Source organism: Pollachius pollachius, assembly GCF_949987615.1.
Source record: "Pollachius pollachius genome assembly, chromosome: 10".
Lineage (NCBI taxonomy): Eukaryota > Metazoa > Chordata > Actinopteri > Gadiformes > Gadidae > Pollachius > Pollachius pollachius.
The window spans coordinates 11,354,804-11,370,054 of record NC_136943.1 but is presented as its reverse complement, the minus strand read 5'-3'; the positions used below and the strand labels follow the sequence as shown (position 1 = coordinate 11,370,054).

At 39.9% G+C, this 15,251-nt stretch overlaps 3 protein-coding genes across 3 annotated transcripts; 2 read left to right on the top strand and 1 right to left on the bottom strand.

The window, feature by feature from the left end:
- Nucleotides 1-989: 989 nt before the first annotated feature.
- Nucleotides 990-2,238, bottom strand: nxt2 (nuclear transport factor 2-like export factor 2). Its single transcript, XM_079745505.1, has 4 exons — nucleotides 2,161-2,238; nucleotides 1,941-2,027; nucleotides 1,679-1,823; nucleotides 990-1,192 (listed from the first exon to the last, which is right to left on the bottom strand). The coding sequence occupies exons 1-4, from the start codon at nucleotides 2,173-2,175 to the stop codon at nucleotides 1,008-1,010; spliced, it is 432 nt and encodes a 143-aa protein (XP_079601631.1). The 5' UTR covers nucleotides 2,176-2,238; the 3' UTR covers nucleotides 990-1,007.
- Nucleotides 2,239-2,423: 185 nt separating this feature from the next.
- psmd10 (proteasome 26S subunit, non-ATPase 10) lies at nucleotides 2,424-7,564 on the top strand. The gene is made up of 5 exons (XM_079745478.1): nucleotides 2,424-2,615; nucleotides 2,724-2,822; nucleotides 3,568-3,714; nucleotides 6,393-6,559; nucleotides 6,776-7,564. The coding sequence occupies exons 1-5, from the start codon at nucleotides 2,502-2,504 to the stop codon at nucleotides 6,927-6,929; spliced, it is 681 nt and encodes a 226-aa protein (XP_079601604.1). The 5' UTR covers nucleotides 2,424-2,501; the 3' UTR covers nucleotides 6,930-7,564.
- Nucleotides 7,565-7,669: 105 nt separating this feature from the next.
- xiap (X-linked inhibitor of apoptosis) lies at nucleotides 7,670-15,037 on the top strand. The gene is made up of 8 exons (XM_079745251.1): nucleotides 7,670-7,791; nucleotides 11,408-11,672; nucleotides 12,412-12,988; nucleotides 13,161-13,260; nucleotides 13,388-13,466; nucleotides 13,738-13,774; nucleotides 13,942-14,112; nucleotides 14,368-15,037. The coding sequence occupies exons 2-8, from the start codon at nucleotides 11,433-11,435 to the stop codon at nucleotides 14,559-14,561; spliced, it is 1,398 nt and encodes a 465-aa protein (XP_079601377.1). The 5' UTR covers nucleotides 7,670-7,791; nucleotides 11,408-11,432; the 3' UTR covers nucleotides 14,562-15,037.
- Nucleotides 15,038-15,251: the final 214 nt, after the last annotated feature.

Genomic DNA, 15,251 nt, shown 5'->3' with positions numbered 1-15,251 from the left:
GAAGAAAATCTTTGTAACTAACAAGTAAAGTTATTTAAATTTTTGTGTGTAGCTTTTTGCTTAACTGTTCTAACTTATTCCATTTAGATATTCACACCATCCCTACATTTAAATTCAAGGTGTCCATTGCTCTTGCTGTGGTGGATTGTTGACGTTACTGTGCCTTTTTTGTCAGCAGCAGTGCCCATGTTTAGTCATGAAGAAGTAGGTTGCACTAAGTTACCAAAAATGTAATGTTGCAATCGTACTCATGTTTCAAGACGGGCTCAAAAGACATGTCATGTTTACAAGGGATTAAGGAAAATACCGTCTTACTGTCAGTACATGTAAATGCAGCATTGGTCAGGTAGGCTTATGCCTCCTCTCCATGCTTTCCAGTTGTGTTTCCCTTGCCAAACATGAAGTTGCTTTAAGCACTGTTTTTGTCCTAATGCACTGGAAATGTCCAACCAAATGTATAGGATTCAACAGGACTCAGGAAGATTAATGTTTTAATATATGAACCTGGCCAATAGTGGGCTATTTATGAATAAAGTACATCCGTTTAACTGTTCTACCAAGCTTCTCATAAAATTATTTATTTAAGTCCAAGCACTCTGAGGTTAACCGCATGTGATTCTTGTTTTTGGCATAAGCTACAGTGGTAACTGGTATAACATTACAGCTTTATGCATATTATACCTCAATTAGAAGACTATTTCGGTGTCAGAAATGCTGCCATTATAGTGAACAATTTAATAAAGACATTTAATGTCTACCGAGTTGGTACATTAAATCATAGTCACCTTCAAATTGTTTTTTGTGCTGTTAAATGTATGCCATCATTAGGAGCCCATGCTTTGTTCAGAACTTGTTAAATAAATGTCATTTTGTAAACGGTTTTGTGGCTTATTTTATTTAAAATAAAAATGCATAATCAATTTCGTTATGTTGTGCGAATTTCCCGATAATGAACTACGGTGGGGGTATCCAAGAGAAGGGAGAAAAAAAAATGTTCCAGGAAAAGTTTAGCTGTGCCAGTCTTGGAAACGGAAACAGTCACTGGCAATCTTCCAGACAGGCTGCTCACTGTTCGGTGTAGCCTGCGCTGTTAGCAGAAAGTTCTGGTTGAAAAAACGCTGTTTGTTCCCCTCGAATTTAACAACTCCACAGCTCACCACCAATATCGTTGTCTGGCCCTGGGTAGCTTGTTCTGTAAATAGAAAAAAGTTAACTGAAAAACATCTGTAGGCTGTTGACTGTACACTAAAAAAAAACATCTGTAGGCTGATGACACTATACACTATCAGAATGAGTGCCTAAGTAAATGTTAATATTATGAAAGGGATAACTACTATAGTGTCTATTGATGGATAATTAGAAATGTAAATACCTGGTCCGTCAATTACTTCAAAGCCAATGGTATGGTAGTGTGGTGGTATGGTAATGTAGCTACAGTCAGTTTAACCAAAATGAATAACTCACAATTAGGTAATGTGCAATTACCTAATTAGGTAATGTGCAATTAACTAATTGTAATGAAATAGGGTAAATAATCGATGTGATCAATCTGTCTTTGTGAGCGATTGCGGTTCATTCACCGAATGTATATACGTCTTTACACAACATCCAACATGTGTTGAATATTCCTTAAAACTAAGTTCAACTGATTTCAGCAACATTTTTATAATAATCTCACCATGGACGGGCTGACAGTCCAGTGTCTGAACCTGGAACTCGCTTGATGGAAGGGTCTCATAAAACTCGTTTAGTGCATCCTGGCCCGAAACTGCGTTCCCATTCCACACCAGGGTGGATTTGTCCAGGTAAAGGCGGGTTAGATTCTGTATTGAACCAAAAAGTTAATATGTGCACATGTTCCGAACTTCCGACCACCAAGGCGAGTCGACTCACGGATGTATTAGCAACTGTTCGTAGATTAGAAAAAGCCCACAACTCACCCTCCTTTTCTTGTCCATGCAGTCATAATAAATGTTGACGAATTCCTCCGCATACCTGCATGACTGGTCAGCATGTGTTTTGAAATCCTGCCATGAGGATTAGAAAAATGTGTTTTATTAATGCATGTGTAATAGCCCTTCTTTTTTTTTTAGCTAGCTTGACTTCTGTATGTTGAACCAAACAGACACTCGGACTAGGAGAAAAATCATTTAACGTTACCAGTGTAGACGCCATGAGTTCAGACTTTCAATGTTTTCTTCAAGAGACGGGTTTTTTTCTTCCTTTCAATTAAGAAACAACAACCACAATCTGTAAAGCATACTACATCCAGAGCACCACAAGCTTGTCTTCAAATTAAAAGTCTTAGACGCATCGAATTGTGGCTCGGCCGGTGGCGAAGCAGTGAGGGTATTTTACTTTGAAGGCAGAAAAAAGTCGTGTACCTGAGCGGAAAAAGATTTTTTCACTTCCGAGGTCATTGCTCATATTTTATTCTTCACGTAGTTCACGTTATGTTATAGTATCAGTATAGTTTGATTTAACGCATAACACACTTGGCGATGGCTGGTTCAGTATCAAATGTGGACATTTGTAATCATGCCTACGAAGGACACATGGACAAACTAAGGCAATGCATTATAACAGATAAAACACTCGCCTGCAAAACGGACCAGGTAATTGTACAAGTCATCGTTCGACTCCCATCGATAACATGGTTTGCTATTTTTTTCTTTGCTATATCGAAAGTTTGAATGTAATCAAATTATCGTTGTGCTTTTCAGGACCAGAGAACCGCCCTTCACTGGGCTTGTTCTGCGGGCCACAACGATATTGTGCAGTATCTTCTTGATCTGGGAGTTGAAGTGAATCTACCAGATGATGTAATGTTCCAGATATTTCTCAATGTGCAAAATGTGTATTCTTAAGCGAATAATTTTATATTACTTAAACGAATACGTTTTTGTTGAATGATTTGCAATGTTATTACTGGTTAATGTATTTATCTTCTATGTAAGTAGCTAACCTGCTTCTAATAATCGCTATCACTCGGTGCGATCTAGCTCTATTGAGAACTGACAGTATTTTGCAAACCGTTAGTTCTAGAACACAATTCTCAGTCAATGCCAAAGCTTGATTGTTGTCCTTAGACGGCTTTCTGTCCTACAATGGTATAATACAATGTCTTTGCCGGTTCAAAATGTCACCGACAGAATAATTTAAGAGCTCGGGTTTACCTATGGCTTCCAATAAATTGTCCGAATTTTAGACACGCACTCAAACAAACTAGTACCTTAAATTATTTTTAATATTTTTTTCCCCCAGAAGTTCCCCAGAAAATAAATTGCATGCGTGTCTTTTACTCGACCAATGGTGGCAGTGTTGAGCCGTAGAATGGAGCTGTTCTTGGAAGGTCCAACCTGACCTATCATAACCCTATCAAAATAAACACATTGTAAACGGCAACGAGTTTTATTATACCCTGATAGGATTGAATACCCTCTAAGAACACGATTGCTTTTGTATTAAGGATTTGTCACTTGTCGAAACAACTTAATAAAATAACACAAGTCAAGTGCAACAGTGTAAGACCAGTGTGGTGATGTTGAAGTTTATGGCAATTCGTAGGCTTCTTGGACACCTCTCCACATAGCAGCCTCAGCAGGCAGAGAGGACATTGTGAAGGCCCTGATATCCAAAGGTGCTCAGCTGAACCCTGTCAATCAGAATGGCTGCACCCCTTTGCACTACGCATCGTCTAAAGACCGATATGAGGTAAGATCAAATCTCATTAATATCTCTTCTAGGAAATGACACCATTTTAAAATATTCTCCAGACCTATTGAGGCACTGAATTCCACAAAATGAAGCCTCTGCTTTTCTGAGTTGCTTCTCTACTAACCATGTGGTGAACTTATAAGTGTAAATTGTAAGTGTTTTATATTTATTGCTTTATTCCTTCACATGAGAACTTCATGTCAACCTATTAACTTTTACTGTAATATATTATAATGTAATATATGCAACACTTTCTATCTAGTAAATACACTCTTTTAGTGTTGCACGATACCAAAATTATGACTTTGATACAATACCTGCCCGAAAATACCTTGATACTCGATACCGAACCGATATCATGGTGAAAATCGAAAGAATCTGGGAAAGAGTTGAATAATGGTCCAGCTCGGTCTCACTATGGTTTAACTTTCAGCATCTTGGACCTTTCCTGCTTTTGGAGCAAATTACCTTAATAAATTAATTGTACGGAGCAAGTATGGGCATAATCTCTTCTGTTTGTTAACATAATTTATTTTGCTTAACAAGCCACTTTTCAGTACAATATAAACTTTTGAACAGTGAACACATTAATGACTGACTTACACATACAATTGAAATACTATTTTCTCCTCTTTATTAAAAACAAAACAAAACATGCCACTACACGGTACATTCCATTACACTATGGTGGACAAACGTCGGTCCGACAATTGCAGTGAAGTATTTAAACTTTAACACTCAGAATAAATATCTCAAAATATACTTGCTACTGAACATGTTTTATCAAAAATAAAATGATTGCTTTCCAACTGCTGAGCTAAAATAAAATGATTGTGCGTCGGTACTTTTTTGCACACCGAACTAGACCGCTGTCAAGGAAAGTGGATTTTTTGCCTGATTCACGTCTTTCTTAACACCGCAAATTATCCTGAAATTTATTAACCACAGCGTGTCCGGTTGCTAAGAAACGTCAACGCCTTTGGTGGACTATTTCTCTGCTGATCAACACTACGAATGGTAATTGTAAAAAGACATTGTGAAGATATGGTTTCGTTTTGGCAAGGAGCCGTGTAATAAGCGGGATAATGTATAGAACGTCGCCGGTCGTTATCGAAAATATTGACCCTCAGGGCTTCGCGTCGTGGTCCTGGGATTATTTTCCCGATAATGACCGGCGTTCTGTACAACATCATCCCTTACATATATCATGTAAGTCCAGACCAACAAAGCGGTTGTGCGCCAGATACATACGGATGTACGCTTACCACTTTTGTAAATGTACATACAGTACATTCGGTTTGCATGATAGGAATAGATCTATTCCGATTAGAAATCGAATCGGATCATAAGTGTCCATGTAAACGCGGCTACTGTCGCTATGCCTCGCTAAAGGTTGCCTAATAACGCTACACCACATTCGTTATTTTAATAAAAGTATCGACACTAAAAAATTTGGTAATCATATCTTTTTTTGCGTGAGGGTATCTTACCTTTCCAGTATCGGTATACCGTGCAACACTACACTCTATGTAAACAAACACGTAAATAATGTATTAATCATATTAGATTATCTAAAAATAAAAAGGTAATGATGTAGGTCTACAATGATCATACAGATTACAAATATTGAACTTTCTTCATGCCGAGCATATCCCTCTCTGCTCCACCCTCCCTATGGGCGTACCATAGGGCTGATACATCGTGACATCACATCGTAATGTACCCCGCCCTTTTCGGACCATTGTAATGTAAGCTATTATGTTGGCAGTAATGGTTCTTTGGTATTTGCTGAGTAATTAATTGTCTCCCCGTAATGACATATCATTATATTTGGGTTGTAGACTACCAGGCATTTGACATGCAAGATTTGGCTAAACTACGTTTTTATTAGGCAAGGTTATGATATATTTATCTTGATTTAGTAATTTACAGTATTACAACTCTTTTTTCCTCTCAATGTGGATGAGTATGACCAACAAAAAATCCAATGATGTATGAACTATTTAGGAATTGATGCATTTCACGCACCTGACTGTAGGAAATACGCAGTTATATCATTCAATGTGATAATTCCAAAAAAAAGAAAAAGTTAAACAGTACAACAGTAGCCATAGTCATCATTTCTTGCAGTGGGATTTCCCTGTGATTCAAAAAGGGGAAATGATTTAAATAGTTTCATGAACTAATGAATAGTTGAGGGTGATTTAGATACTCAGAAGGGGCTACCCAAGAGCTGGGCTATGCCACAGGAAGGAATGTCATGGCCAGGGGCCCATACACGGGGGTGTTGTCAGGAAATCTCAACCAAAATTTATGGGACATGTTTCTTAGAAATGTGTAACTAGGTCTGGTAGATAAATGATCATCTTGTGTAAACAAGCATATATAATAAATTTAATTGTATTGTAGCTGTACCTTAGGTAGGTATTTTCAGTGACACTCATTCCTTACCGATAGCACCGGTGCTGCTTGAGAAGACCCGAAACATCCAAAGACCCCAGGTTCCATGGCTGACGATATGTCTTAAGTGTATCAATAGATGTATATTATACTATTCCTTACAGATAGCCCTGGTGCTGCTTGTGAAGACCAGAAAAACCCAAAGACCCCAGGTTCCATGGCTGATGATATGTCTTAAGTGTATCAATAGATGTATATTATACTATTCCTTACAGATAGCCCTGGTGCTGCTTGAGAACGGAGCAGATCCCAACGCCACAGACAAGCTGCACTCCACTCCCCTCCATAGAGCCTCTTCTAAGGGCAACTGCCGGCTCATCACACTGCTTCTAGAGCACAGCGCCTCCACAAACATCCAGGACATTGAGGGAAACACACCGCTGTAAGGGAACCTGAGCTTGGTTGATATTCTGTGGTTGTACAACATGAAATAGGCCTTACGTTTTATCGTATGCACATTAATTGAACATGAGCGGCCATCGTTAATGGCAATTAAACTCATTTTTAAACTGCTTCCTCAATGTGTTGTTTCGCTTTGTTATTCTAAAACTTCTTTGTTCATTTGATCTTAATAATAATTTGCTTTTTTATTTCCCAGCCACTTGGCGTGTGACGAAGAGCGCGTTGAGGCTGTTAAGCTACTGGTGGGGCACGGCGCCAGTATTTACATTGAGAACAAGGAGGAGAAGACCCCCGTCCAGATAGCCAGAGGCGGCATGGGCGCCATGCTCCGGCGCCTGGTTGAAGGATGAGGCCTCCCCCCATAATCTTCCTATTATACAGTCAGGATTTCACTTCCATCGCAACGTTGTAATAACGGGTGAAGGATGAGAGAGGCTTAATGGAACTTTATGCCAATGTTCACTCACTCACTCTCGCCAGCCTTCCCTTGAAAGAATTAACATTAACATTAACATTTAAGATGACCATTTATGAACAGCCTACTACAGCAGTCAATCCACAAGCAACTGATTTGTTTGACGTAAAAACATTTGTAAATATTTATTTTATTTTTTATTAAGTCAAAGGCATACAAATTGCTTTGGGATATCACTATTCAAATAGCCATTACATTTAATGCATATCCATTCGATTCAGTTGTGCATCTCGAATACAATAGTGTAATGTTTGCTACATGACTTATATTTTTCTACTGATTAACCTGCTTTGAACATTTTCCTGTCAATAAATTGTTTGCCCCTTGGCTTTCACTGGATAATGTTTCGAATAACTTTTTTCATCCAAAAGTTCAATCGTTTGTTCTCAACTATTTATTCCACATTATTAACTCTAGTCATTGAGCATTGGCTATATATACTTACAATTCTGAGGATACAAATCATATTCGCCGTCTGTGATTAATAAAGCAGCCTACTCTTTTTTTTCCTTTGAGACTAGTGTCATTTTTATCATGAAACACCAATTCCACTGCGTTTTGGAATTTTCACAGCTAGACCAGATATCCCCACCCATGACTGTCGTTCTCAATGACGTTGCGGTCAGCTGGGGGGTGCGTTGCGTAACGTACATAGCTCGACTGGGCTGTTCAAATAGTCTCTTTGGAAACATTTGGTTGAACATAGGGTCTGCAGCTGGCTTACTGGAAATCGGAAGGTAGGTCCGCGACTTAAAAAAGAAGCATTAGACAAGCCGTATGGGGCTAGCTCACTAGCTCTGCTGATCAGCAGCGTAGTGTGGCAGTAGTAAAGCATTTCCGCCATAGCTGCGCTATGGTTTCGTTTTGACTGTACGAGATTATGAGTAGCAAGGAGCATTTCTTGTAACATTTAAGTACTGTGCTATTCTATGTTAGTAGTAATGAGTACTTTAAATGTCCTCCCGTCCAAACATCCGTTTTCATGGATACGGTTTGACGGCCTTAAGTAGCACATTGCGGTTTGCTATTGTACCATTGTTTAGTTCAACGGTGAGCTTTTCTAGAATAGGGTGGCCGGTGTTACACCGGTCATACTCAAACACTGTCCAGTGATGCATTATGAAACATCTTCTGATCTGTCCAGAACTAGATGGATAAAGAAAAACCTGATCAACTAACTGTAGTAAAAATGTTGACAGTGATCAAGATCCCTAAATCTCAATTGAACACCTGCTACATTCTTATTCATGGTACTAACGTTAGCATGCATAACTAGAAAAAAAATTCTAAAAGAAAATAATTATTCTGCATTGTTTACTGCATACTAGCTCTCAATGTACCTTGAGTTTTACTTTGAAACGGATGGGCAGAGTGCATGCTCATAGTCCACAGATTAATTAGTGCAATTCAAGGTCCCGCCCTTGCGTATCCGGCATCAACGTTAAATGAGTCAAGTTACTCCCTATAAAAGAATGCCCCCCCCCCCCCCCCCCCCCCACCCATGTACTTGAGACTGACTAATTGTGCAAATACTTCCGACAGGAATAGTTGGGAGGTGTCTCGTCAGTCGTCAGCATGCAATTTTCCTAATCTTATGAAGTGCTAATGATGCTGGCGCCCAGGTGGTATAGCGAACTCCTTAAATCTTGGATTTCTTTACGATTATAATATACCAGTTTTGCATGCCTTTTGCTTGCCATGTTTTTGCGTGCCCAATCATACAAACCCTCCTCTAATCAAGCGCCAACCCGCGGCCTGTACATGGATTATTCGACCCATCCATGTGACTCGGTTCCTCTTAAAGCCACAGCGACAGATACCAGCCTGTGGTTAGACAGTCCACTACATATGAAGTCTATCCTGATAACGTGACCTCCCAATCTGTTTCGCCACTCCGCCGGGTCGGTCGACCTCTAGCCTCCCACTTCGATTTAAATCTGTCGGAGTTCAAACTCCTTCAGCCATTGATTCAGCCTAACATTCCCATCGAAAGAATGGCCGAAACTCTGCTAGTGCATAGTAACGTTGTTCTTGTTTAATAGTTTATATTTAGCTTATTTCTTTAACAACTTTATTTATGGCTGTGTTTACTCATTGCCGCTTTGTTGCTTCGGGAGACGCCATTAGTGTTTGGCCGGCCTGTATTATACATCAACAACTAGGACGTAGACCCTGATTCGCCCGGCACGTCATCAACATTAACATGTTATCTCCAACGATTACATTGTCCTTTTTGGAAATCGATGTCGGCGGCCGGAGGTCAAGCATGATGCGTGCAAAACAAAATGTAGCCTACGTGATCAGGGTGGTCTCCAGCCCAGGCTACAAAAATATATAGTCCTAAGCCACTGGTTTTCGGAATCAACAAAAATATTGTTTAAGAATTCAGAAAGAAGTTTTCATTGGAAAAAAAAAGGAGGGTGAGGTTATTTGCACCCCTGGTACAATTATTATCAGTACATTCTATTTGCACACATGCTATTATACAAATAGACAAAAGACAGGCTCTCACCTGAATGGAGCACGTTGCTGCTGCTCATCAAACTGAGCCTCCAACAGTGTTATATTATTTAATGTACGAGGCCCATACGGTTTTGTGATTTAAATGATGTAGTGTTTTATGTCCGAATGGGCTTTCCATTCGAGCAAGCTCAGAGTCCTGAGCTGCCTGTGGAAAGGGTACATATTTATAACTAAACCATCTGTGTGACTTAAACACACAAGTGTCACCCAATGGCTAAAACAGATATGAGAAATAATCAAATTTATTCAGAAAAACAATGACAACTTTTACTCTGAATTTTGAGATAATATTCTTGTTAAAGACATGCAGTGTAGGATTGAGCCCCTCCCACTTAGTAGCCAGGAGACCCAAACATTTAGAGGAACTCTGTGTTGTTCCCACTGTCCTGGCTGTGCCACGGCATGACGCAAACTGGCGTAGCTCAGCTGAGTGCCCTAAATGTTAGGGATTTTGGAGTGGTGATAGTTCCTTTCTTCTAAAGGAAGAGAGGTGGACTGGTCAACATTATTTATTTGTAGTTATGAGATTGGATTCATGATAACATTATTGTAATCACTGTCAATCAGCATTGACCACAGATATGTCCAGGTAGCTTTAAACTGTTACGTATTGCAACTTTAATTCAGAGAATTACTTGTCAATTGTGTTACTTTCTCTATTTACGCTTCCTTCATTTTGTATAAAGCCAATCCTGAGCACCAACTACAGTAGAATAGCATGTGTTTGTTATTCTTCTATAGCAGGACACTACTTTATTGTCAATATTAGGGATGTGAATAACTCAAATTTTTCATGGTCGAATAATCAGTGGGTGGTATGAACGAATAATCGATTATTCGATGTGTGCTGACATTCACAAAGGCAGCCATGGATCGTCGGCAAGAAATCACAGTATCTTAAACGCAAAAAAACAACTACCTGCGAAGTAATTCCAGTCAAATTTTCTGTTCAGCCTTCAAAACAAGATTGGGTTAATTGTGAAAAATGCATTAAACTGTAATCCAAAAACGTGTTTATATGCTAGAGTCGCGACGGTCTATATTTTCAACATAAAGTGTACATATTTATAATACGAAAGATGTCCCAGCCTTTATACCACAGATACTCTAGGGTCTATAGCATATAACCGCGTTGTCTGATTACAGTTTAATTAATTTTTCACAATTTACCAGCTCTCGTATTGAAGAATAATCACCGCGCCATTCGTTTCAGTTGGAATCGCGACGGTCTACACTTTCAACATAAAGTGTACATATTTATAAATCGAAATTCGTCCCAGCCTTTATACCACAGATACTCTAGGGTCTATAGCATACAACCGTGTTTTCTGATTACAGTTTAATGTAACTGAGAACATCGCTAATTGACACACAACTGCAAATTAACCACACAGAGATAACCATGGCAACCGGTCAAACAAATGTTCTTTTCGCGATCATTCTGCGCACGCATCCGCCGTGTTGATAAACAAATAATCCCCCTATAAAATTATTTTCTATGGTCAAGTGACCATGGTATAAGTGGGATAATGCCCTTGGACACCTGTCCAACATTAGTTCCGTCCGTTAATGGGAAAAAATGTTAACGACCCAAATGTTTAAAATCGACTTTGACCCTCGGGAACGAATAATCAAATATTCTGAACCATCCCTAGTCAATATTTCCCCAAAGACATAATGACTATGTCACAATTGTGAGGGCGCCATTGCTGGATGTTGTTAGGGTTGGGGTTACCCTAAACACTCATTTAAATAAAGGAACCAATGCAGACGGTACTTTCTAGTTCTGATAATCAAAAGTTACTTGACTTTTCTCAATTCTCTATTCAGATACCTACCGTCTCAGTAGCCAGAAATGGCCCAGCTTGCACAAAACAGAGACCTGGAGACAGACGGCTACTTGGGCTGGTCCCAGATCAAAAAACGCATAGACTCGTTTCTGGACTCAGAGTGGGCCAAGCAGGTGTCTGTGGAGAAGCTGGCCCAGGCCGGGTTCTACTACACAGGCTCCGCCGACCGTGTCCAATGCTTCAGCTGTAGGAAGACGGTGGAGAACTGGTGCAGAGGGGACCAGCCGGTAGAAAGACACAAAGAGGTAATGCATGGGGTTTGGGGTTGGCTGACTCAAAGGTTAGGAGCAATAATTATCGTAATCGAACGAAAAATGTATTCATCTTTATGAACTTAACAAATTGGAAGATGGCGAAAAATACTTCAGTATCGGCCAGAAATTATAGGTGATATCCAAGTTTATTTTATTTTGTTCTTTCAATGACAAAATAAATGGGGACATCATGTCTGGTTGTTTAATATGATAAAGAGCCATCTCATGTTCTTTCTTACTGAATAGTAGGGCTGGGTATTGCCAGGTACCTTTCAATTCGATTCTTTGGGTCTTCATTCGATCAGATTTAGATTCGATATTGATCCAATTGCTTCGATATCCATTGAATAATACGTGCAGATGACAAAAATAACTAAATACTATTTAGAATCAACCATTTCAAAATGAGTTAACCATTTCATTGCGCTTTAACTAGCAAAAGGGAATACACCATTGTATAGTGTTGTTCTTGAGCTAAACTTGCAGCATAAAAGTAATAATTATAACATGGACCAATTTAAAAGGGCATGTACATTTAGGCATACTCGCTTCTAGGTTACAATGACTGAGTATGCTTCTTTTTTTTCTTTTTTAATGGAAAGAATCGATTTCAAACAAGTTTTGAATCGAAATTGAATCGCGAACAAATAAAATGCAGTGCATTGATGAATCGATATTTTTACCCAGCCCTACTGAATAGCCCTCTCATGTTTCTGTTCTTTTCCTTAAGGTTTCTCCCTCGTGCCAATTCCTCAGCTGCACCCACCGAACTGGTGCAAACAGCCTGTCCAGCAACCGCACCCCCTACAGCGAGGAGGAGGAAGACCTGCAGTATCGCCTGAGGACGGGAGAGGTGGTCGACGAGACCACATATCCCAAGGTCCCCCACATGCGCAGCGAGGACGTTCGCCTGCACACGTTCCAACCGTGGCCCTCCAGCGCCCCCGTGAGGCCCAGGGCGCTTGCCCAGGCAGGCCTCTTCTACCTGGGGGAGAGCGACCGGGTGCAGTGCTTCTGCTGCGCAGGCATGCTGGGGGGCTGGGAGGCCGGGGACACCGCCTGGGGAGAGCACTCCAAACACTTTGCCAACTGTTTCTTTATCCTCGGTCACGATGTGGGCAACGTGCCCTCCCAGGGAGGAGACGACGAGGGGGAGGAAAGGGTGGAGCTGAGGGGGAGTGGTGCTAGACCACAGCCTAGCCCCAGTATGCCAATGGGAAGCTTTGAGGAGAGACTGGAGAGCTATGCAGGGATCCAGCATCCTATCGACTCTAGGATGCTAGCCAGAGCTGGCTTCTACAGCACAGGTACATATTATGAAGGGGCATTCCAAATAGTAACTAGCACAATATTTTCAATGGTACTCCAACACACTTAAACTGTTGATCGATTAATTTAGCGTTTGTGTGTGTTAACATGTATTTGAATGTGGCTGAAACATAAGAGAAAGTTAGAAGTAATTAATGTGCATTTTTTTAGGAGGTGGAGACCGGGTTCTCTGTTTCCAATGTGGGGGAGGGGTCAAAAACTGGCTACCTGATGAAGACCCCTGGATGGAACACGCAAAACACTACCCTGGGTAATAAATAAATAAATACATATATATATTATACACACATCAACATCAATGTCCACTTTCCACTAATCCGTAGATCCTTTTGTCAGATTCTTAAATCTTTAATAGCTTATTTTTTAAATTCCAACAGATGCCATTTCTTGCTGTCAGAAAAGGGACAGGATTTTGTCAATCAAATGCAGCTACAGGAGCCGCGACGGAATGGAGCTGTAAGTAGTTGGGTCTTGAGCTTAAAACACTCCTGCATTCAAAGAACGGCCACCCTTAAGTCAAAACTATAAGGGATCTGTTTAGTGTGTGTGGGCCGGATACCTAGAGCTTTTTAATCCGGTTTCTCATTTTTGTAACCTATTAATTGCAGTCATCATGATGATTTGACAGGTTCTCTGTGCATATCATCTGACATGGCATCTGTTCAACAATACTATTTGATCTTTAAAATTATGTGGCAATATCCTATTGTTTGTATCCAATTTCCAGGCTTCATCGCAGAATGGCTTTTCAAGACAACAGAATGGTAACGCGTCTGATTAACTGAGATGTTATTTATACATTTGCAATGTTATCTTTGCCATGAAAGCCTTTGGGGTTGGCTTTGGCACTTGGGTGCATTTGTAAGTGCGGTTGAAGTGAAGAGCGTCTCTTTACTCATCATCAACCACCCCCCCACCCCCCCCCTCCCAGATGTTCTCAAATCGGAGAATGCCTTGGCAGCTTTGGCCATGGATTTTGATCCTGTAACCGTGGAGAGGACGATCCGTGATAAACTCCGCAGGACGGGATCGGATTACCCCAGCGTGGAAGCACTTATCCAAGATTGTCTCAACAACCCCGTGACTGATTCCAAGTCCGAAGGTGTGTGTTTTCAAGGGTGTGACCAGCGGTCCAAGGTCCATGGTGTAAACAAAGAAGCATTCAAAATGAACTGGCAATTACCTTCATTGTTATCACGAAGAAGATCAATAATGTATGATTATAGTATAGCATCTATGCTCTGATTTGATTTCACAAATATATATATCAGATTTATCCCAAGAGAATGAAAGCAGATTGAAAGTGATTATTTATGAATAAGGATTTTGTTGATTTTTTTTTTCTTTTTTTTTACAGAAGAGGACCCAAGTGACGTACTCCAGCGGCTTCAGAGGGAGAAGCAGTGTAAGATTTGTATGGACCGAGACATCAGCATGGTTTTCATCCCTTGTGGTCACCTGGTGTCCTGCAGTGAGTGCTCCAAGGCCCTCAGCAAGTGTCCAATCTGCTGTGCCTCCATCACTCAGAAGGTCAAGACCTACGTCGCATAACCAGTCCTAGCAACAGTTTTCTCTTTCTCTCTGACTCTCTCCATGTTTATGCTGCTCATAACGTTATATTTTTTGACAAATATTCATGAAAATGATGTGTATATAAAGGTATAATAATATTTAATGTGTGTGCGTGTGTAAGGGGTTCTGTGCTTCTTAGCTGAGTATATTTTCATAATGAAAGTCTTCTGTTCAATTTTATATAATGTATAGACTAGCAGATTGGGAAACTTTGATTTGTTATGCAACGTATAAGTGAGAGGGCACTAATTCAGATTAAGACACTTTCCTTATGTTTTTGCCTGATGTGCCTTCCGCTGGGTTTATTTTTTTTAATCTGTCCATATCTATAGATTTAAATATGTTAAAACAAAGATAATTTGTTTTGTAATAAATAAATAAAGGCTTTGAGTCTAGTATAGTCTTATCTTATCAGGTAAGTCCCATCATGCAACTGTGGATTTCAAATTAAACAATTCAAATTAATCATCTGGTCTGAACCGTGTAAATTATTGGAATCAATTGGAATTGGGACGTTTTATGAACCACAATTTCACATTTTTAATGTACAGCCTTACCTACATACATACCTTCATTTAAATGTATACTTTAACATTTAATATATTTAAATCTTAATGAATTGTTAACAATCTTAACCATTTAGTTTCTTTGATTGCAAGGTAGTTTCTT